This window comes from Pseudonaja textilis, unplaced genomic scaffold, assembly GCF_049901715.1.
Source record: "Pseudonaja textilis isolate UNSWEBS1 unplaced genomic scaffold, rPseTex1.2 PTEXCTG161, whole genome shotgun sequence".
NCBI lineage: Eukaryota > Metazoa > Chordata > Lepidosauria > Squamata > Elapidae > Pseudonaja > Pseudonaja textilis.
In genome coordinates, this window is record NW_028262480.1 from 1 (window position 1) to 22,490 (window position 22,490).

General features: G+C 54.1%; 2 protein-coding genes across 4 annotated transcripts; one reads left to right on the top strand and one right to left on the bottom strand.

The window, feature by feature from the left end:
• Positions 1 to 148: 148 nt before the first annotated feature.
• On the bottom strand, positions 149 to 19,175 carry LOC148123860 (uncharacterized; the record flags this gene model as incomplete). Its single annotated transcript, XM_087918625.1, has 4 exons — positions 19,028 to 19,175; positions 1,872 to 1,988; positions 767 to 889; positions 149 to 254 (listed from the first exon to the last, which is right to left on the bottom strand). Coding segments are annotated over exons 1-4 (494 nt in total), but the record flags the coding sequence as incomplete, so codon positions are not given.
• On the top strand, positions 11,331 to 21,036 carry BCL2L1 (BCL2 like 1). 3 transcript variants are annotated; one of them, XM_087918623.1, is made up of 2 exons: positions 11,331 to 11,607; positions 20,190 to 21,036. In XM_087918623.1, the coding sequence occupies exon 2, from the start codon at positions 20,311 to 20,313 to the stop codon at positions 20,902 to 20,904; it is 594 nt and encodes a 197-aa protein (XP_087774749.1). In that variant the 5' UTR covers positions 11,331 to 11,607; positions 20,190 to 20,310; the 3' UTR covers positions 20,905 to 21,036. The 3 variants fall into 3 exon arrangements, with proteins under 3 accessions (XP_087774749.1, XP_087774750.1, XP_026581251.2); XM_087918624.1 differs by lacking the exon at positions 11,331 to 11,607 and adding an exon at positions 17,379 to 17,504; XM_026725466.2 differs by lacking the exon at positions 11,331 to 11,607 and adding an exon at positions 18,966 to 19,120.
• Positions 21,037 to 22,490: the final 1,454 nt, after the last annotated feature.

Below are 22,490 nucleotides of genomic sequence, written 5' to 3' on the forward strand. Positions count from 1 at the left end.
GGGTGGGGGTGGGGGGTAGGACTAGAAGACCTTCAGGGTCCCTTCCAACTCTTTGTTATTCTGTTACAGGCAGTTCTGGAGCCCCAAAGCTGGAGGAACATCCCATTCCAGAAGAAGGGAGAGTCTATGCTATGAAGTCTATTCTTACCTTCTGGGAGGTGGTACGTTCTCCTGTCTGGTCGGGTGCCACTCCTCCACTGAACGCACCGCTTCATTTGGCATCTCCACCTCCTGATTGTCATTCTCCTTCTCATCTAAAGGCAGGGTGACATAGAGGATATTTTTCAGGCAAGAGATCTAAGCAAAGCGATGGAACCAAGCGTGGTCCTCACCAGAACTGTGAGTCTCCTAGAGAAGAATGGGATTATATGCTGGAAGAGACCGACGTTGGAGGAGACTCCTAGACCTTTCACAGTCTGCTCTCCTCACGCCAAAGAAGAGCTATCAGCGTCCAGAGATCCTCTGCTGGCCTCAGGAGAGGACAAGACAGAACCTCAATGCAAACTCTCCACCTGGGAGACCCTGCATTTTAAGGTCCAAGAGAGGCAACCCCCCCCAGAGGCCTAGTCTCCACAATTTGCCGTACCTAAGTTAAAACGGCTCGCAGGGGGACTCCGGGATGTGGCCCGAAGAAGGGGGGCGGTGCCTCAGCTCCGTAAGGATCTTGGTGGGATTCAGAGAACCAAGAAGCCCCAGGTCAGGGCTGGATGGGAGGCCTCTCTGAGCCCCGGAATTGGATCGGTTGGGTCTCAAGGAAGCACCTCACCTGATTTCATCATGGGTGAGACCACAGCACAGGGAAGGTTATATCTCGATGGCAATGCTTTGGGTTGGATGCCCGACGTACCCATCGCTGCGATTGGGGTCATCAAGGCGGCAGATCGGGCATCTGGAAAAATAGTTACGATCCTAGCAGGGTCCTCCATGTTACGAGGCAACCAACCATCAAGCACCTCTGGTCTAGCGGTTAAGGCATCAAAATACAAACTGGGAGACGGGGAGTTCTAGTTCTAGCGTTAAGCAGGAAAACCTGGCTGGGTGACTTTGGGCCAATCACCAGGAGGCTGGGAGTTCTAGTCCCGCTTTAGGCATGTAAGCCAGCTAGGGGACTTTAGGCCAATCATTTAGGAGTCGGTGAATTCTAGTTCTGCTTACGCATGACACCCAGCTGGCCTCTCCCTGAGAGACAGGGACTTCTAGTTCCAGCGTTAAGCAGGAAAACCTGGCTGGGTGACTTTGGGCCAATCACCGAGAGATGGTGAGTTCTACTTCTGCTTAGGCATAAAACTCAGCTGGCCACTCACTGGGAGACAAGGAGTTCTAGTTCCAGTATTAAGCATGAAAACTGGCTGGGTGACTTTGGGTCAATCACCAGGAAACGGTGACTTCTAGTTTTACTTACACATGAAGCCCAGCTGGCTACTGACTGGGACAGGGAGTTCTAGTCCCACCGTAAGCACAAAAAAACTAGCTAGGTAACTGGGCAAATGACCAGGAGACGGTGACTTCTAGTCATGGCCTTAAGCATGAAAACAGGCTGGGTGACTTTAGGCCAATCATTAGGAGATGGTGAGTTCTAGTTCTCCTTAGGCATGAAGCCCAGCCGGCCACTCAAAGCTCTCTCTCAGACCAGCCCACGTCACAGGGATGTTGTTGTATAAAAAAAATAAAGGAGGAGGGTGTGCTGGATACGTTTGCTGCCTTGAGTGGTAAAAATAACAACGGTGGGGTATAAAGAAACCAACCACGGAGCATCAGTCATAACGCTCCCTGTCCTTCCCACCCAGAAGAGGCAGGAAGGAGACCAAAACTTAGTCTGGCCTCGTGGCAGGCAGCACGCCCACCTCCCGGGCTGTGGAGTGGGTACTCACCAAACCAGGCATCAACGTCAATGCTCCGGTCGTCGTTCATATCAAGGCACATATCGGGAACATCGTAAGAATATGTCTCCCAAGACATTTTAATCTCTTCTTCTGAAATCAATATACCTGCAAAGAAAAAGAGAGGCCACGTTTAGAATTTAGAATAGGGCTGGAAGGGACCTGGGAGGTCTTCTAGTCCAGCCTTCTGCTCAAGCAGGAGACCCTGGACCATTTCGGATAAGGGACTGTTCAATCTCTTCTTAAATACCCCCACGGATGGAGCACCCACAACTGCTGGAGACAATTTCTCCCTAATTCGAGGTGGCTTCCCTCCTTGGTTAGTTTCCATCCATTGTTTCTTGTCCTGCCTTTGGAAAATAAGTTGACTCCCTGCCTTTTTTGTGGCAGCCCCTCAAATACTGGAAGACTGCTATCAAGTCACCCCTAATTCTTCTCTTCTTTTGACTAACCATAGCCAAATTCTGCAATTATTCTTCATATGTTTTAATCTCCAGGCCTTTCATCTTCCCAGTCGCTCTTCTCTGCACTTTTTCAAAAGTCTCAATAACTTGTTTGCAATGCGGTGACCAAAACTGTTGCAACATTCCAGGTGTGGCCTTACTAAGGTTTTATACTGTGGTACTAATACTTCACGTGATTTTGATTTTATGCCTCTGTTTGTGCAACCAAATACTCTTTATGGGCATTCTGTCCTCCTTTGTTTGGTAGAGTCTTTTTAGCCCATAAAATGGAACCTTGCACGCTACAATAAAAAGAACTCTATAAAGAATCCTAAATGCAGCATTTGGGGCCATAAAGCTCTCACTGGGATGGGAGTGTGCTTGTGGTTGGTATAGTGTGCGTGTGCTTGTGTGTGTGTGTGTGTGTGTGTGTGTGTGTGTGTAAATCTTTCTTTACTGGCCAGATTCATTATGGCAGCCACTGATACTCTTTTTCATGCTCAATGGCTGCTACTCCCATTTTATAACCCCGAAGACAGGTATTCCTCGGCTTACGACCATCCGCTTAGTGATCTTTCAAAGTTACAAAGGGACTGCAAAGGCGACTTACGACCGTTTTTCCCGTTGCAGCCTCCCCAGGATCACATACTCAAAATTCAGGCACTTTTGTTGAGTAGATTGACATTTGAAATTAGAGAACAAGAAGATAAACAATTTTATAAAATTTGGGATCTATTCTATCAATGGTTAGATAACAAAACATAGTAATGAAATATGTAGACTTTTAGAACATAATATATAAAGATAAGTATTTTATTATATCTATAAAATAATTATAGGATATATTTGAGATGGAAATATGAACTGTCATAAAACAAATTAAGTACAATATGGATTATCTTGTAAAACATGAATGAATAATAGTATAGTCAAATGATTGATTAATAATATTACTGTATCTAGGAATATTTGATTGACAATATGGGAACATATACAATGTAATTGTAATTGAAGACTACAAAGTGGAAGCATAAAACAATCTGTAAACCAACCGACACACTGTATGCCCACATGGTTTGATGTTTTTATGTTGTGTTTGTTTATATTTGTCTTAAAAAAACAATAAAACTTTAAAAAAAAAATTCAGGCACTTGACAACGGATTCCTGTTTACGACGGTGGCAGGCGGTTCCTGGGATTACGGGATTCCCCCTTTTGCAACCTTCTGACAAGCCAGGTTAATTGGGAAGCCGGCTTCACTTCACAACCATGTGACTGACTTAACGACTGCAGTGATTCGCTTAAGAAATGTGGCAAGAAAGGTTGTAAAGCAAGGCCCAGCTCGCTCAGCCACTGTCTTGCTTAGCAACGAAAACTTGGCGGCTCGGGAAGCGCGAGAAAACAGCCATGCTGCGCTGGTCGTCCTCGGCCTACAACCGTTCCAAGTTACAAAGGGGCAGAAAAGTGACTTGCGACCATTTTGCACACTTATAGCCTTTGCAGCCTCCCCGGGGTCACAGACTCAAAATTCAGGCGTTTGGCCAACGGGCTTATACTTATGGAACAGTCTTTGAATGAATGGTGGTGAAGTCGAGGACCACTCGTCATATCTGGCTCTTCTAACCCAGAAACTGGCAGTGGCATCAGATGCCGCTCGAGATGGTGGCAGTGGGAGCTTTCCAAAGTCACCCAGGTCTACTCTTTTTGGAGCGCAAGGTCTCCGCAGACAGCTGGGATCCCGGGTGGTATTACTCTGGATTTATGTCTGCTTTTACTCAACTAGCATCTTTTGACATGTGGGCCGGTTGCCCAGGTGTTTCCAGGCCATTAGCAGGTGCCACTTTGGGGGGAGAGACCCCCGGCGGGCCCGGCCCCGGCCCCCCCCCCCCCCCCGGGGGGCCCGCCCCCCCCAAAAAAAGAGGGGGGGGGCGGGGGGGGGCGCGGGCCCCCCCCCCCCCCCGCGGGCGGGCCGGGGGGGGGGGGGGGGGGGGGGGGGGGGCGGGGGGGGGGGGGGGGGGGGCCCGCCCCCCCCCGGCCCGGGGGCCCCCCGCCCGGGGGGGGGGGGGGGGGGGGGGGGGGGGGGGGGGGGGGGGGGGGGGGGGGGGGGGGGGGGGGGGGGCGGGCGGGGCGGGGGGGGGGGGGGGGGGCCCCGGGGGGGGGGGAAAAGAGGAGAGAGAAAAAAAGAAAGGGAAGAAGAAGAAAAAGAAGAAAAAAGAAAAAAAAAAAAAAAAAAAAAAAAGACCCAAGGGGGGGAAAAAACAGAAGAGAAGAGGGAGAAAGGGGGGGGGGGGGGGGGGGGGGGGGGGGGGGGGGCCGGGGCCCGCAGCACGCGGGCCACCCAGGAAGAGGGGGGGGGGGGGGGAAGAACCCCCCCCCCCCCCCCGGAAAAAGAGGGGGGGCCGCCCGGGGGGAAACCAACCCACCCCCCCCACCCCCGGGGCGCCCCCCGGGAAAAAGAAAGGGCGGGGGGGGCCACCCCCCCCAAGCGCCGCCCGAGGGGGGGGGGGGCCGGGCCCAGGGGGGGGGGGGCCCACAGGGCCCCCCCGACCCCGCCCCCCCCCACCCCCCCCAGGAAAGGGGAAGACCCCCAAACCCCCCCCGGGGGCCCCCCCCGCCCACCCACAAGCCAGGGAGGGAGGAAGGCGGCGGGAGGGGGAAAGCGGCGGGGGGCCCGCGGGGGGAAGCCCCCCCCCCCGGGACCCCCCGCCCCCCCCCCCCCCCCCCCCGCCGCGGCGGCGCGAGGGGGCCCCCCCCCCCGGGGAAGGACCCGCCCCGGGGGGGGGGCGCCCGGGGGGGGGGGAAAGGGGGGGGGGCCGCCCCCCCCCCCCCCCGGGCCCGACCCCCCCCCCCCCAACCCAAAAAAAACCCCCACCCCCCCCCCGGCCCCCCCCCCCCCCCCCCCCCCAGGAAAAAGGGAAGGGAGGAACGCCCCAAACCCCCCCGGGGGCCGCCCACCCGGGGCGGGGGGGGGGGGCCCCCCGGAGAGGAGGAGGGAAGGGGCGAGGCCCCCGCGGGCCGGCCCGGGGGGGGCGGGGCGGGGGGGGGGGGGGCGGGGGCGGGGGGGGGGGGGGGGAGCCAAAGCCCCAAAAGAGGGGAGAACGGCCCGGGGGAAGGGGGGGGGGGGGGGGGGGGGGGGGGGCCGGGGCGCCCCCCACAAGGAACACCGCCCGAACGGGGGGGGGGGGGGGGGGGGGGGGGGGGGGGGGGGGGGCGGGGGGGCGGCCCCCCAGGACGCCCCGGGGCGGCCCCCAAACCAGGACACCGGAGGGGGGGGGGGGGGGGGGGGGGGGGGGGGGGGGGGGGGAAGGGGCCGCCCCCGGGGGGGGACGGCGCCCCCCCCCCCCCCGGGAAGAAAAGGGGGGGGGGGGGGGGGGGGGGGGGGGGCGGGGGGGGGCGGGCGGGGGGGGGGGGCGGCCGGGGGGGGGGGGAGGGGGGGGGGGGGGGGGGGGGGGGGGGGGGGGGGGGGGGGGGGGGGGGGGGGGGGGGGGGGGGATAGGAACCCGGGGGGGGGGGGGGGGGGGGGGGGGGGGGGGGGGGGGGGGGGGGGGGGGGGGGAAAAAAAACGGGGGGGGGGGGGGGGGGGGGGGGGGGGGGGGGGGGGGGGGGGGGGGGGGGGGGGGCCGGGAGGGGGCCGGGGGGGAAAGGGGGGGGGAGGGCGGCCGGGGGGGGGCCCCCCCCCCCCGGCCCCCCCAGGGGAGGGGGGGGGGGGGGAGGAGGGGGGAGGGGGGGGGGGGGCAAGAGGGGGCGAAGAAAGGAAAGGGGGGGGGGGAAGGAAAGGGGAACCCAAGCACACACCACACACCACCCCCCCCAAAAAACCCAAAGGAAAAAAAGAGGAGGGGAAGGAGAAGGGGGGGAGGAAAGAAGGAAAAAAGGGGGCAAGGGAAAAAAGGAAAAAAAAGGGCAACCCGGACCCCCCCCGGAGGGAGCCAAAACCACACGGAAAGAAAGGGCGAAAAAGGAAAAAAAGGGGGGGGGGGGGGGGGGCCCCCGGCGGGGGGGGGGGGGGGGGAGGGAAGGGGGAAAGGGGCGGGGGGGCGCCCCCCCCCGGGGGGAGGAGGACGAAAAAGGGGAAAAAAAAGGAGGGGGGAGGGGAAGGAAAAAGGGGGGGAGGGGGGGGGGGGAAAAAAAAAAAAAAAAAAAAAAAAGAAAAAAAAAAAGAAAGAAGGGGGGGGGGGAGGAAGAAGAGGGGGAAAAAAAAAGAGAGGGAGGGGGGGGAGGAGAGGAGAGAGAAGGGGAAGGGGGAAGGGGAGGGAGAGGGGGGGGGGGAGGGGGGGAAGAAAAAGGAAGAAAAAGGAAGGGGACCCGGGGGAAAGAAGAAGGAAAAAAAAAAAAGGGAAGAAAAAAAAAAAGAAAAGAAGAAAAAGGGAAAACGAGAAGGAGAGAAAAAAAAAAGAGGGGAAAGGGAAGAGGGGGAAAAAAAAGGGGAGGGGGGGCCCCGACGGGGGGGGCCGGGGGGGGGCCCCGGAAGGGGGGGGAAGGGGGGCCGCCCCCCCCCCCCCCCCCCGCGGGCGGCGCGGCCGCCCGGGGGGCCCGGGGGGGGGGGGAGGGGGGGAGGGGGAGGGGAAAAGGCGGAAGAGGGGAAGAACCCCAGAGGGAAAAGGGAGAAAAAGGGCGGAGCCCCGGACAGGCCCCCCCAGGGAGGGGCCCCCCCCGCCAGGACAGGGGCCAGCCCCGGCCCCAACCGGGGCACCCCCCAAGGCGGAGGGGGGCCCCCCGGCCAGAGGCCGCGGGGGGCGGCGCAACGGGCCCCGGACGCCCCCCACCGGGCCCCCCCCCCCCCCCCCACAGGCCCCCCCCCGCCCCCGCCCCCGCCCCCCCCGGCGGGGGGGGGGGGCGGGCCCGCCCCGGGGGGGAGGGCCCCCCCCCCAACACAGAGTCCCCAGCCGCTTCAGGGCGTGGCGTGACTACCCGTGTCCCCTCACCTTTAGGGCAGTCTCTTTCGGGCAATGGCAGCTCCCCAAATGCAGTCACCAGCCACTTCGATCGGCCGGTAGAAGCGGCCTCTCGGGCGCGCACATACACACACGCTCTCCTTGCTGCGAGGCCGCTTCTTCGGCAGACAAAAGTTCCCTTGAAGGCAGAGTCCCCAGCCACTTTGGGGCGAGGCGTGGCACACACACACTCCCCTCGCTGCGAGGCCGCTTCTACCGGCCGATCGAAGTGGCTGGTGACTGCATTTGGGAGCTTCCATCGCCCAAAAGAGACTGCCTAAAGGCGAGGGGACACGGGCAGCCACGTCTCGCCCCGAAGCGGCTGGGGACTCTGCCTTCGGGGAGCTTTCGTCGGCCGATAGAAGCGGCCTCACGGCGAGGTACGTGCGTACGGGCCGCTCTAGATGTGGGAGGAAATTAAGTCACCCCCGAAAAGACGGCCTACCCGTTTTTTCAGGGGTCAAAAAAGAATAAGGCTTTATGTTGTGAGAAGTACGGTATGTGAGTGCGGCAAAATCGCACAAACTGATTACAAAGCTAGACACGACCGAGTTGCTAAACTAATCCTCTGGTCATTTGTGAAAAAAATACAACTTACCTGTATCCGAAAAGTCATGGGAACATAAAGGTGAAGATCTTGTGGGACTTTCGAATACAGACGGATCATCCTTTGGAACACAACGTGCCAGATATCACAGTTGTCGAAAACCAACGCGTACAATTTATTGATATTGCTGTACCAGGTGATGCCAGAGTCGAAGAAAAAGAACTGGGAAAAAAAAAATCAAGAAATATTGTGAGTTGGCTATCGAAACTACGCACTTATGGATGAAACATGTAATAGTGATACCCATTGTCATCAGGGCCCCTAGCACCATGTCCAAGATTTTTGCAAAATACATCAAGAAGTTGCAGCTTCCTGCAGCAACACAAGTGGGACTGCAATAAACAGCGCTACTCGAAACATCGTACATCTAAAGAAAATATTTGCTTGATATCTAGGATGCTGGCAGCAACCCATATCAATTATTAGAACCCTTCAGTGATATTTGTGATACATTTTAAAATGTTCAGTTAACATGAGTTTCATGTTTAATGAATAAAAGAGATAATACTAATGCTAATAATAATGGCGTGCAACAATTCTATTCTGATGCCATTCTTGAATTGGACCAGCGTTGTGGTTTAGGGGTGAAGACGCTTGTCTCCCACTTGGAAGGTTGAGAGTTCAATCCCAGGCAGTGACAGACGTTTCTCTATTAGGGCACAAAGAGAAAATACTATCTGCTGTGAACTTTGCATAGACGTCAAGGAAGGGCATCTGGCCAGTAAACGCTCAACTAAGTTCACTCGCCCTGATTCCACCTCCATTAAAATGGATTCCAGGGTTGTAAAAAGAAAACATTCTATCTGCACCAGCTTATCTTTTTATTTTCAAATTTCTGAAGAAATCCTGGAACGCTCTTCTCTGGCTTTCCCTCCTTGCTGACGTTTTCCCAGATATTACTTCTATATGAGACCCGGTGGTGCAGTGGTTGGAGCGCAGTATTGCAGACTACTTCTGCTAACTTCTTTTATTATTGTATGGTGAGATCAGGTGATTGTTGCCCCTGAGGATAGGAGTACAGCTGTGTTTAGAAGGGGAACTTCTATTGGGTTAAGTGGGTTAATACCGGCTGGGGGTCACTCTGCTCCAAGTTCTGGGATGGGAATCGGTGGATGTCTATTGTTGTCCCAAAGGTACTTTTTGAAGAGGCAACTGGACTTCCTTGTTTTTCTTTGGAGGCGTTTCGCTTCTCATCCAAGGAGCTTCTTCAGTTCTGACTGGATGGAGGAAAAGGGAAGGATTTCTACTCCTTGCAGACAGCTGGTCATTTGCATCCTTTCAGAGGGTCGTTGAGGCCATTTGGAGGTTTGTCTGTGTCCTTAAGGTCACCTGAGTGCTGGAAACGGTTCCTGTGGTCTGCATTTTTTTTCCTTGGAAATCCATTCATGCTGCATCATTCGAAGGGTGTTCATCTCAAAGTGCATGGCTAAAAATCTATGGAGGTTCTCTGTCCTCCAGGTCCTGCTTATGCCAAAGGTGCTTTTTTCAGGAGGCAACTTGGCTTTCTTGTTTTTTTCTTTCGAAGACATTTCACTTCTCACCCAAGAAGCTTCTTCAGCTCAGACAGGATGGCGGGGAATGGAAGGATTTATACTCCTTGCAGACAGTTGGTCATTTGCATCCTTTTAGAGGGTGTTTGAGGCCACTTGGAAGTTTATCTCTGTCCTCAGGGTCACCTGAGTGGTGCAAATGGGTGCGGAGCCTTCTTAGAACTGTTGAAAGGATTATGGAATTTTTTTTTTATTTTTACAACAAAAACAACAAATAAAACCATCTTTCAGTTTCACAGGGTGCAGGTTGGGTACATATATCTTGTGCATATACTAATACAATGCATTTCTTATTTATTTATGTTCATCGTTTACTCTAATCAACATTTTACATCATATTGTTATATCATTGTATCATCCTTAAAATTTTAGTTTCAATCCTAGTTCATCTTTCAAAAACGGGGGCGTGCTTAAGTGCACCAACGTGCCTACCATCCCTGTCCTATTGTCCCCATTTATTTATACCTATTTCCTGTATTCTTACTCATGTTTATACCTATACCTATTATCCTGTAAGCGATTGACAAATCAAATAAATAAATAAAATAAAAAATAAAAGAAGGAAGGAAGGAAGGAAGAAGGAGAGAGAAGAATGGAGGGAGGAAAGGAGAGAATACCCATTTCTAAGAGGTCTGTAAGGGGTGTGCATAAGTGCACCATTGTGCCTACCGTCCCTGTCCTATTGTCTCCATTTATTCGTACCTATTTCCTGTATTCTTACTCATGTTTATACTTATACGTATGGTCTTGTAAGCGATTGACAAATCAACTAAATAAATAAAATAAAAAAGGAAGGAAGGAAGGAAGGAAGGAGAGGGAAGAATGGAGGGAGGAAAGGGAGAGAATAACCATTCCTAAGAAACCATTCCTAAGAAGGGGTGTGCATAAGTGCACCTTGTCGATTGACAAATCAAATAAATAAATAAAATAAAAAAAGAAGGGAGGAAGGAAGAAAGAAGGAGAACAGGGAAGGGGAAGGAAGGAAGGAAGGAAGGAAGGAGAAGAATGGAGGGAGGAAAAGGAGAGAATACCCATTCCTAAGAAGTCTGTAAAGGGGCGTGCATAAGTGCACCATCGTGCCTCCTGTCCCTGTCCTATTGTCCCCATTTATTCGTACCTATTTCCTGTACTCTTACTCACGTTTACACTTATACCTATTATCTTGTAAGCGATTGACAAATCAACTAAATAAATAAACAGGTCCCAATATTTACTGTTATATTCATATTATTACTTATTCAAAAATAATTATATTGTGTGATTGCTACAACGTATTTCAAATTCTTACTCTTCTGTCTAACCCAAATAAATCCAAAATCTTATAAAACTCCTTTTCCACCTGTTCTCTAATTGCCTATTAATCTACTCATTTTTGATTATTTAATCAAATCTACTCATTTCCATTATTTTCTTGATCGTTTCCTCGTCAGAATTTTCTCATTTTTCCAGTGTTGTGCAAATGCAATTGAAAGGACTACGTTGTGGAGCTGTGCTTTCTGCAGGGTTTTCACCCTGCATCCCTTCTTCACTCAATTGTGGCTCAATTGTGGTCGTTAAGTGAAGGACTACTTGGCTAGGAGGAGGGCTGTGTAAGTCTACGTGGGCAACAAGTAGCTGCAGCTCGTGAAATCTTTTGCATTTTAATAGAATTTATTATAATAAAATTTACTGGAAAAAAAAGTGCTACCAAATTCCTTGTGATTTTTTTAGGTGGTTTCATTTCTGGAGGGGGGAAAAAAAACATCAGATAAAATTATTGTACCGAATCCAGAAATTAAGGCCTTGAGCCGACAGAGGACGCTCCAACCTTTCTCAGGGCAGCCGGCTTGACTGAGCATGCGCGTTGATTTCATTAGCGCAACGACTCCGCCCCATCCGCTTTACGTTATTTGCCTGCGCATTGCCTCGCAGCTGCGCATGCGCCCGGCCGGCTGGAAAGGCGCGGTTGTGGCGCATGCGTTTTATTCCTTCGCCCGGCCGGTCAGAACGAGTCAGCACTCGTGGGGGAAACCGCCGCTTAGTGCGCGGTGGGGGAAAAAAAAAGGCAAGCCGTAGCCGCCGAAGCCACCGAGCCCTTTCGGTAGCTCGTTCTAGCGGTTCGAACCGGCCGGTTCCCCTCAGAGGTAGCCGGCAAACGAGGCCGGTAAAGAGAAGCGGGGGCCGGGGGCGGGGCGTCTTCGGCAGTACATTCAAGGTAAGGGCGGAGATTGAGCCAGATGAACAGGATCGCCGGCCAATGAAAGAAGCCGTGCAGTCCGCCCTCCCCTTTTCGCCTCCTCCTCGCTCTGATTGGCTGGGCGCGGGGGAGAGCGGGGCGTGGTTTTGCCCTATTTGAATATTTGAGAAAATGAATGGAGGAGGGGGAAGGGGAGGGAGCGCGGTGGGAGGGGCAGCTTTTTCCAAGGATGGGGCCCCGTGGAGGGGGTGGGGGGGTGTCTTGGGCCACCCCGTCCCATGATTCCCAGCAGGCTGTTGCTTATGGGAGTTGTAGTCCAACGTGTCTGGGGGATGTGGACAAAAAAAAGGGGGGGAAGAGGGCGGGCAAACAAAGGACCCTTCTAGGAAACCACCTGGGGGCCGATCAAAGCCCACCCACCCATAAGGCTGTGCCTTGCTGCAATTAGCTTTGCCAAGCCGTGGTTGCTGTGATCTTGGTTGCTAAACCTGGATTATTAGCCTGGAGGGGGGGGTGTCTCCTTTAGAAGACCCCCCCCAAATGCCCCTTTAAGGAAATGCTCTCCTGGCCCCTTTTTGGGTGGGCAACCAAAAGAAATCCGGGTAGGAGAGGCTGAGAAGGTAAAAGAGGGGAGTGGGCTGGCTGGAACTGGGAAGCAGGGAAAATGCAGGGGGTCCTCGGCTGAGTGACTGCTCGTTTAGTGACCGTCGAGGCACTGAAAGAGAGGACTTCATGACCGTTTTCCACTCTTACGACTGTTGCAGCATCCCCGGGGTCAGGGGATCAAAATCCAGATGATTGGCTACTGATTCACACTTATGACGGTGCCCCCCCCCCCCTTTTGCGACCTGATGAGCAAAGTCCATGCGGGGTGGGGAGGAGAGCCAGATTCTCCTAACGACTGGGGGACTTATGACCTTGCCGGCCGCAGTGATTCACTTAACAACCCGAGGCGAGGAAAGTCGCAGAATGGGGCAACGTTCGCTCAATAGCATGGCTCACTTAACAACAGAAATGTTGGGGGGGGTTCAGTTGCGGTCGTAAGTCGAGGACTACCAGTGTCCAATTTACTACGGCCTGGGAGAAGAAGGCAAATTCCATTTTAACACAAAATGGTGATTAAAACTTCGTAATCGAAAGGGAATGTTTGTAGCTCGGGGTTGAACTGTGGGGGTCCTTGGTGCTCTCTGGGCTGGGTGGTTCTCTTGCAGACGTTTCACGACCCAACTAGGGAACATCATCAGTGCTAGAAGGGAGTGGGTTTGCTGGGAAGAGGAGGAGGAGGAGGAGGAAGAGAAGGAAAAGGAGGAGAGAACAAGGAGAGGAAGAGGAGGAGGACTGTGGGGGTCCTTGGTGCTCTCTGGGCTGGGTGGTTCTCTTGCAGGTGTTTCACGACCCAACTAGGGAACATCATCAGTGCTAGAAGGGAGTGGGTTTGCTGGGAAGAGGAGGAAGAGGAGAAGAAGAGAAGGAAAAGGAGGAGAGAATGAGGAGAGGAGGAGGACTGTGGGGGTCCTTGGTGCTCTCTGGGCTGGGTGGTTCTCTTGCAGGCATTTCACGACCCAACTAGGGAACATTATCAGTGCTAGAAGAAACCTGGTGGGGGGGGGAGGAGGAAGAGGAAGGAAAAGGGAGGAAGGGAGGAGGAGGAAGAAGAGAAGAGGGAGGGGAGGAGGAGGAGGAGGAGGACTGGAATCCTTGGTGTTCTCTGAGCTTGATTGTTTCCTTGCAGACGTTTCATGACCCAACTAGGTAACCTCATCAGTGCTTGAAGGGAGGGTAGTTTGCAGAGAGAGGAGGAGGAGGAGGAGAGCAGAAATGGAGGAGCAGTAGGGGGACCTCTCTGAGCTGGACTCCTTTTTTTGCAGACGTTTTATGACCCAGCTAGGGAACGTTAGCCATGTTAAAAGGGATTTGCAGAGCAGAGAAGAAGGAAAAGGAGGAGAATTAGCGGGGTTCCTTGATGCTTGCTGAGCTTGGCTGCTTCCTGCAGACATTTCAAGAGCCATACTTGGAGGTTTGTCTGTGTCCTCGGGGTCACCTGAGTAATTCAAATGGGGGTGGAGCCTTCTTGGCGGCAGGATGTTTTTCTGCCCTGCGTCTCTTCCCTGTTGGGAGACAGGCGTAGGCTGTCGGGGACGAAGGACACAGGGCAGAAGGCACAATCCTGCAGCCAAGAAGGCTCCACACCTATTTGCACCACCTGGGTGACCACCAGGACACAGACAAACCTCCAAGTGGCCTCAGTGACCTTCTGAAAGGATGCAAATGACCAGCTCTCTACAAGGAGCATCAATCCTTCCCTTCCCCGCCATCCATTCAGAGACCTGAAAAAGCTTCTTGGATGAGAAGCAAAACGTCTTCAAAAGAAAAGAAACCAGAAAGTCCAGTTGCATCTTGGGGGAAAAAAAAAAAAAAGCACCTTTGGGACACTGGCCCTGATTACAGAGGAACAGAGTTAGAAGGGACCCTGCAGGTCATCTAGTCCAACCCCCCCTCCCGCCCAAGCAGGAGACCTGACACCATTTCTGACAAATGGCAGTCCAGTCTCTTCTGGAACTGAACTGCTCCAAGGTGTTAAATCCAGATTTACAACCACAGTGTTTATTCAATGCATCCTGTTTTCCAGTACAGTTTTTTTAAAAAAAAATTACACCTGTATCTTTAATTGTCCACATTATTGCGGACTTTGTGATACACTAACAACCCCGAAGTATACTTACGTGGCTCTGTTGTTAATATACTCCTGCCAACACAACAGTTTTAGATATATATATATATATATTTTAAAAAGTACCCTCCACACCCACCCATACACACCCACACAACTCTCTCATGAATGAATGCGCTCTCAGTTAATGAATAAATCACAGACACGGATATTGTTCGTTGCAAAGCTATGGAACCATGGCGACTTTATGAGCTGTTTTATGAAGATCCTCAGGTCATAGTTCTATCAAAAGTTGTTTTTTTTTTTTAAATTTTGAATAAGCAACTGGACTGATTTATTTTTGGGTGGGGGGGGACAGACGTTTTCGTTTTCTATCCTGGAAGCTTCATCAGTTGTATTGGATGCTTGTAGAGGTCTCCAAACTTGGCAGCTTTTAAGACTTGTAGACTTCAACTCCCATAGCTGGCTGAGGAATTCTGGGAGTTGAAGTCCAGAAGTCTTAAAGTCGTCAAGTTTGAGGACCCCCGTGTTAGGAGAATGGATGATTTTTTAAAAAAAAATATATTAAAAGTTAAAATCACCCACTTTTTAATTTTTTTTCAAAATTAACCCCATCCACTTTTGATATGAACTCCTGGGAATTCAACTCCCAGAATTCCTCAGCCGGCCACGCGGAGAACTGGCCGAAACCTTGGGCTAGATCGGAGTTTTCCAACCATGGCAACTTTTAAGACTTGTGGACTTCAGCTCCCAGAATCCCCGCAACCTGGCTGGAGAATTCTGGGAGTTGAAGTCCACAACTCTGAAAGGTTGCAAGGCTGGTTTATAGGGAAGGGGAATATAATAAGAGCCCCCCTCCTCTAGCAAGAGACCCTCTACCATTTCAGACCAGTGGCTGTCCAGTCACTTCTTAAAAACCTCCAGTGATAAGAGCACCCACATCCTTTGGTGGCAAGTAGTTCCACTGGTTAATTGCTCTCACTATTAGGAAGTTCCTCCTTAGTTCCTGGTTGCTTCTCTCCTCGAATAGTTTCCACCCGTTGCTTTTTCTCCCGCCTTCAGGTGCTTTGGAGAATAGCTTGACTCCCTCTCCTTTGGGGCAGCCCCTCAAATACTGGAATGCTTCTATCATGTCCCTCCCAGTCCTTGAATTCTGTCTGTGATCCATTGATTGGTTTGATTTTTATCCTGCTTTTATTATATGGTTTATTTATAAGTAACTTGGGGTGGGGGACAGCGAATGTACCTGATATTCCTTCCTGTTTTCACCCCGACGACAACAGCCCTGTGAGGTGGGTTAGGCCGAGAGAGAGAGAGAGAGAGAGAGAGACTGGCCCCAAAGTCACCCAGCTGGCTTCCACGTGTGACTTAACTTAACAACCGCAGTGATTCACTTAACAGCTCTGGCAAGAGAGGTCGTAAAATGGAGCAAACCTCACCTAAGAAAGGTCTCGTTTAAGAAACGTCAACTTTGGGCTCCGCTGTGATTGTGAGTCGAGGGCTACGATTCTTATTGCTGCTGCTGTGGGGAAATCAGGAGAGAGAGACTTTAAAAGTTTGTGATTTTACACAACATGTACAGCGTGGAGTTTGTGCAAATGAAGCCTCCAGCTTTATCTAAATGGACGACAAAGGAAGAGTTAAGAGGTGCACAACCTGATCAATAAATGCCGGGCAGAAAAACCAAGGGCTGATTTGGAATAATACCTAAAGGAAGTCCTCTTCTAACAAGAGTTCCTTTGGTGACCGTTCACAGTTACAACGGCACCAAAAAAGGGACTTATGACCATTTTTCCCCGTTTATAACCGCTGCAGCATCCCCCTGGTCACGGGATCAAAATTCAAAAGCTTGTCAACTCACATTTATGATGGCTGCAGCGTCCCAGGCTCACATGATACCTTTTTTGGGGGTGACATTCTAAGAAGCCAACTCAATGGGGAAGCCAGATCCACTTAACAGCCACGTGACTAGACTGGAAATCGAACAGAACAGAACCAAATAGAAATGGAACAGAACAGAATGCAGAAAAGAATAGCAGAGTTGGAAAGGGACCCTGGAGGTCTTCTAGTCCAGCCCCCTGTTCAGCGGGGGATCCTAGACCATACCAGACAAATGGCTGTCCAGCCTCTTCTTAAAAACCTCCAGGGATGGAGCATTTATAACTTCTGGTGGCAAGCAGTTCCACTGGTTCATTGTTCTCGTGGTGGTGGACAGGAAATGTCTCCTTAATTCTAGGTTGCTTCTCTCCTGGATGAGTTTCCATCCGTTGCTGCTGCTTCTCCTGCCTTCCGGTGCTTTGGAGAATAATTTGACCCCCTCCTCTCTTTGGCAGCCCCTCAAATATTGGAAGGCTGCTTTCGTTTATGCTTCTTCATTTAACTGGAATAGAGCTGGAAGGAGACCTCAGAGGTCTTCTAGTCCAGCCCCCATGGCTCAAGCAGGGGACCCTCTACCATTTCAGACAAGTGGCTGTCCAGTCTCTTTTTAAAACACCCCCAGTGATGGAGCACCTACAACTTCTGGTGGCAAGCAGTTCCTCTGGTTAATTGTCTTCACGGTTGGGAAGTTTCTCCTTAATTCCAAATGGCTTCTCTCCTGGATGAGTTTCCATCCGTTGCTGCTTCTTGTTCTGCCTTCAGGAGCTTTGGAGAATTAATTCGACCCCCTCTTCTCTTTGGCAGCCCCCTCAAATATTGGAAGGCTGCTATCAAAGTCACCCCTAATTCTTCTCTTCTTTTGACTTAACCGTAGCCAAATTCTGCAATTATCTTTGATGTGTTTTAATCTTTGGGCCTTTCATCCTCCCAGTCGCTCTTCTCTGCACCTTTTTTTCCCCAAAGCCTCCACACCTTTGTTGTTGTTGTTGTTTATTGTTGTTGTTAACGCGGCCACCCAAACTTTGCAAAAGGGAGGCAACGCTCACCTGGTTTTGCAACTTGTGGCCGATCCTTGACACTTGCAAAACCTGGGTGGGGATGGTAGTGGCTTACGGCGCTGGGAGGAGGAGCAGGGGTGGGTGGGGGGGGGGCAGGCAGGCGGGGCGGGGCGGGGCGGGACTCCCCGGGTAGGCGGGCCGTTGGATGACAAGGAGGATCCGCCAGTGCCTGGAACGCTCTGCCTGCCCGCCCGCCTGCCTCCTCCTCCTCCACATTCTCACATTTGCTCCGCTGCGCACAGCTCCCTCTGCCGAGATCTCTTCCCCCTTGTTTGAAGTCAACTCACTGCTGATCCTTTCCCAGGGCGGTGAGTACCGTGCATACGTACGCGTTTACCTTTTGGGAGCCCCGCCTGGCCAGCCCGTCGCCAAGTCCTGGAAGGGGTTGTGGGTTTTTTTTTTTTGCAAAAACCAGGAAGCCAGAGATGAGGGTAGCTGGTGCCTTTTTAACCCCCTCCATAAAGCCATTCCCGGGGAGGTTGGTGTCTGCAGACGGGACGGGACAGGGGGGGGGGGGTCCTCCATGCGTTGCCCGTCCTCTTCTCGGAATGCGGGCTCCCCGGGGTGACTCACGGCCGAGGCGGGGAAAGCCAGAATCGGAGCTCCGAGGCTGGTCTCTCTCTCTCTCTCTCTCTCCACCCAGCACATTCCCTCCTTTCTCTCGATCCCTTTGCCCGTATTTTAACTTCACACCCAAAGTTTTGCTTTTGTGGGTTGCCACGCAGCAGCCGGGAACGGGGGGAAGGGGGAGGCTTCGAGGCAGTTGGGAAGCGGGAAGTCGGGCTGCCCTTGGTCCGAAATGGCGTAGGGTCTCCGGCTTGGGCGGAGGGGGTTGGACTAGATGACCCGTCAGGTCCCTTCCAACTCTCGATTCTCGGTGATTAGCTGGGGAGTCCCGAGCTCGAAGCTGCCGTGGGGGTGGGGGGACCTTGCAGGCTTGCAAACCGAACGGGTCTGCTTGGGAGGCATTTGAGGGGCTGCCCCAAAGAAGGGGGGCGAGGGGGGGGCTGGATTGGAAGACCTCAAGGGTCTCTTCCAGCTTATTTCTACGCTGTTCAGGGGTGACACGAGAGCAGCGCTCCAACCCTTTGAGAGGCTGCCGCAAACAAACACAACCCATGCTCCAAAAAAGCCCCAGAAGGCAGGACAGGATATAACGGATGGAAACTAACCAAGGCCCTTTAAAGAGGATTTTTTTTTTATTTTTCTGACAGCGAGGCCAATTAATCAGCGGAATGACTTCCCTCCGGAAGCTGTGGGCGCTTCCATCACTGGAGGTTTTTAAGAAGAGACCGGACAGCCACTAGCGTGGGATGGTCCGGGGTCTCTCCTGCTTGGGCAAGAGGGGTTGGACTAGACCACCTCCCGGGTCCCTCGCAGCTTTGTTCGGGATTGATGGGGCTCGGAAGCCGCTGTTAATCCACCTTCCTCACTTGGGGAAACCTTTCCTGGCCTGTTTGTCCTCCTCCCCCCCCCTCCCCACGCCCCCCCCAACCTTGATCTGCCTCCGTGATGGAAAGCGGGATCCTAGTTCAGCCCCTGGTCCCCCGTTGGTGGCCGGAAGCCTTTGTCTCTTTAAAAAAAAAAAGGAAAGGAAAGGAAAGAAAAAGCAACCCCAGCTAGCAAGCCGCTCTCAAGAACCAGGAAGTGCTTTGATCCCAGGGAGGAGGGCGGGCGGGAGGGAGGGGAGGGGAGGGGAGGGTGGGTGGGTGGGAGGAGGAGGAGGAGGAGAGGCAGGGGGCGTGAAGAGGGAGGGGTCTCCATGCTTTACTGCTGCAGCAGACCCGCAGCACTCCATCAAAGTGGCAAAAGGGAAGCCTCCTGGGTTCACCTCCCGTCGCTCGCCCGCTCGCTCGCTCGCTCACCAGCCTGGCAGGCTGCAGCCTTTGCACGCTGCCGGTCGCAGCTGGTTCGGCGCCAGGAGGTGGGTCGGAGGGGAGGCACGGGGCCCGGCCGGGTGACGGGGATCTGGTTCCCATTAGGGACCCCTCTGGGGAGGGGGTGGGGGAGGGGAGGGTGGAATCGGTAGTTGGGGTTGGGTTGCTGGGCGGCCCTTGACAGGAGGAGAGGGAGAGGGGGAGAAGAGAGAGAAGGAGAAAGTGGGGAGAGAGAAAAGGGAGAGGGGAGAAAAGGGAGAGGGGGAGAAAAGGGGAGCGGGAGGGAGAAAAAGGAGGGAAGGAGAGAAAGGGAGAGGGAGAGAAAATTGAGGGAGAGGGAGAGAAAAGGGGAGAGGAAAGAGAAAAGGAGGGAAGGAGAGAGAAAGGGGAGAGGGAGGGAGAAAAAGGAGGGAAGGAGAGAGAAAGGGAGAGGAAGAAAATTGAGGGAGAGGAGAGAAAAAGGGGAGAGGAAGAGAGAAAAGGAGGGAAGGAGAGAGAAAGGGAGAGGGAGGGAGAAAAGGGAGAGGGGGAGAGAAAGGAGGGAGGGAGAGAAGAGGGAGAGGGAGAGAAAAAGGGGAGAGGGAGAGAAAGAGGGAGAGAAAAGGGAGGAGAGAGAGAAAGGGGAGGAGAGAGAAAAGGGAGAGGGGGCGAGAAAAGGAGGGAGGGAGAAAAAGGAGAGAGAGAAAATTGAGGAGAGAAAAGGGGGGAGAGAGAAAAGAGGGAGTGAAAAGGGAGAAAGAGAGAGAAAAGGGGAGAGGGAGGGAGAAAAGGGAGAGGGGGAGAAAAAAAGGGAGGAGTGAGAGAAAATTGAGGGAGAGGGAGAGAAAAGGGAGGAAGAAAAAAGGGAGAGGGAGAGAGAAAAGAGGAGGGAGGGAGAGGGAGAGAGAGAAAAGAGGGAGAGAGAAGGAGAGGGTGGGGAGAAGGCAAGGATTGCTGCCTGCAAATGCATGAGCCTCCTGGGGGCAGCTAAGTCCTCCCCCACCCGCCCATGACTGCTACTGGCCCCGGAGGGCACCGAGTCCGCAGCCGGTCCTTTTAACACTTTCCTCTTTCTTCCTTTTTTTCCCCTCCCTTTCTTCCCCCCTTTGCTTTCTCTCCTCCGCTGCCCCCGCGAAGTTTCCGCGCCCGGCGCTGGGATGGCTGTGCCCAAAGCGGCAGGGCGCCACGTCCTCCTACGGTAAGCAGGACGGCTGGGGCTGCAGACCATGGACTCACTGAGACGGGCAGAGGTGTGAAAATGTCGAGCGGCAACCGGTCCCTGGTGGTGGACTTCATTGCCTACAAGCTGGCGCAGCGGGGCCACAGCTGGCGCGAGATCGAGGGGGACGGCGAGGAGCGGACGGAGCTGTCCGGCGAGATGGGCGGCGGCAGCGGCGGCGTCCTGAACGGCGGGAGCCCCTCCTGGCACCCCAGCCCCAGCCCGGTGGTCAACGGGGCGGCCAGCATTCACCCGGCCCTGCTGGAAGAGCTGAGCGACGGCCCCCAGGAGGCGGTGAGGCAGACGCTGCGGGAAGCCGGGGACGAGTTCGAACTGCGCTACCGGCGGGCCTTTAGCGACCTGACCTCGCAGCTCCACATCACCCTGGGCACGGCTTACCAGAGCTTTGAGCAGGTGGTCAACGAACTTTTCCGGGACGGGGTGAACTGGGGGCGGATTGTGGCCTTTTTCTCCTTCGGAGGGGCCCTGTGCGTGGAGAGCGTCGACAAGGAGATGCGGGGCCTGGTGGGAAGGATCGCCACCTGGATGGCCACCTACCTGACGGAGCACCTGGACCCCTGGATTCAAGACAACGGCGGCTGGGTAAGTCTCGGGCTAAACTTGCAAGGTTGAGGTTCTCCAGCCTCGGCCTCCTTTTTAAGTCTGGAGGACTTCAATTCCCAGAATCCCCCAGCCTGCAAAGCTTTGTGGGACTTCCAACTCCCAGAATTGACAAGAAAACTAAATTTAAAATAAAAATAAAAACAGAGATTGCAGAGGAAGGGATGGCAAGAGACTTAAGCAAAGCCCACTGGGGAATTCTGGGCGTTGAAGTCCACCGGGCTTAAAAGGGGCCAAGGTTTGAGACCCCCCTGGGCGGTGATGGGTGGAGATGGGGGGGGGTGTCAAAGGGGAGCCCCCTCCCCTTTCCCTGTCAAATCCACCTGTGCTGTTATAACAGGTAGTCCTCGACTTCCAACCGTTCGTTGACTGGCAAAAAAAACACAAAACCCATGACTTATGACCGTTTTTCATCCTTTCCACGGTCACGTGATCGGAATTTGGCAACCGGCTTGCATTTACGACGGCCGCGGCGTCCTGTCGGGGGAGGGAGAAGGGGAGGGGGCAGCGGTCACGCGATTTTCCCCCTGTCGCGACCTGACCAGCCAGCGAACCCGGATTCACTTAAGAACCGCGTGGCTCTAACTTTTAACCACTTGCAGTGAGCGATGGCGGGCAAGGACATTTGTAAAAAACGGGAGGAAAAGGCACTTCAAACCCAAGGTTTCGCTGAGCGACGGGAAGCTGGGGCTCCGTTGGCGGTCATAACTCGAGGGCTACCTGGATTTCTGCCGGCGGGGGTTTGAGCTGGGGCTCGCGGGGGTGTTGCGGTACGCAGAGGCCGCTATTTCTTATGGCCGCGGAAAGGAGGGCGACTTACCTGTCGGCGTGGCTCCTCCTCCTTTCTGGGAATTCCTGCCTTTCTCGCCCTCCCCCCCCTCAAAAAAAGAGAAAGTCTTCAGCCTTTGGGGTAAAACCCGTCTGGCATTTCTGTCGGGGGTGCAGGAAGGGCGTGTGGGGTTGAGGGGGATCCCCCGGGCAGCTTAGCGTTCGAGGAGGTTCCCTCACCTGCCTTCCGGGCCAGAAATCAAATGTGGGAGGGGCTATCTTGCTGTAGCACCGCCCCCGCCCCCTCCTGGGAATCTCGTCCCGCTGGAGCCAGGATCAAAGGCGCAACGGCTGCCTGGTCTTGTTTGACTTGGCACAACCGCGGCGGCGGCGGCAGCAAAGAGGGAAATTGAGGCCGGATCTCCGGTGAAGGTCACGGCTTGACCTTGAGAGTTGAACTTTGCTTTGGGGCCAATATATGAGGGCAATTTGGGGGAGCTTGGGGTTGAACGGGGGCTCCCTTGAGTTTGGGGTTGTCTTGCGGACGTCTCATGACCCAACTAGGGAACATCTTCAGCGCTAGAAGGGGGAGGAGGAAGAGGAGGAGGACTGTGGGGTCCTGGGTGCGCTCTCTGAGTTTGGTGTTTTTCTTGCGGACATCTCATGACCCAACTAGGGAACGTCGTCAGTACTAGAAAGGAGGTGGGATTGTGGAGAGGAAGAGGAGGGGGAGGAAGAGGGGGAGGGGGAGGAAAGAGACTGTGGGGTCCTGGGTGCTCTCTCTCTCTGAGCTTGGTCGTCTTCTTCCAGACCTTTCATGACCCAACTAG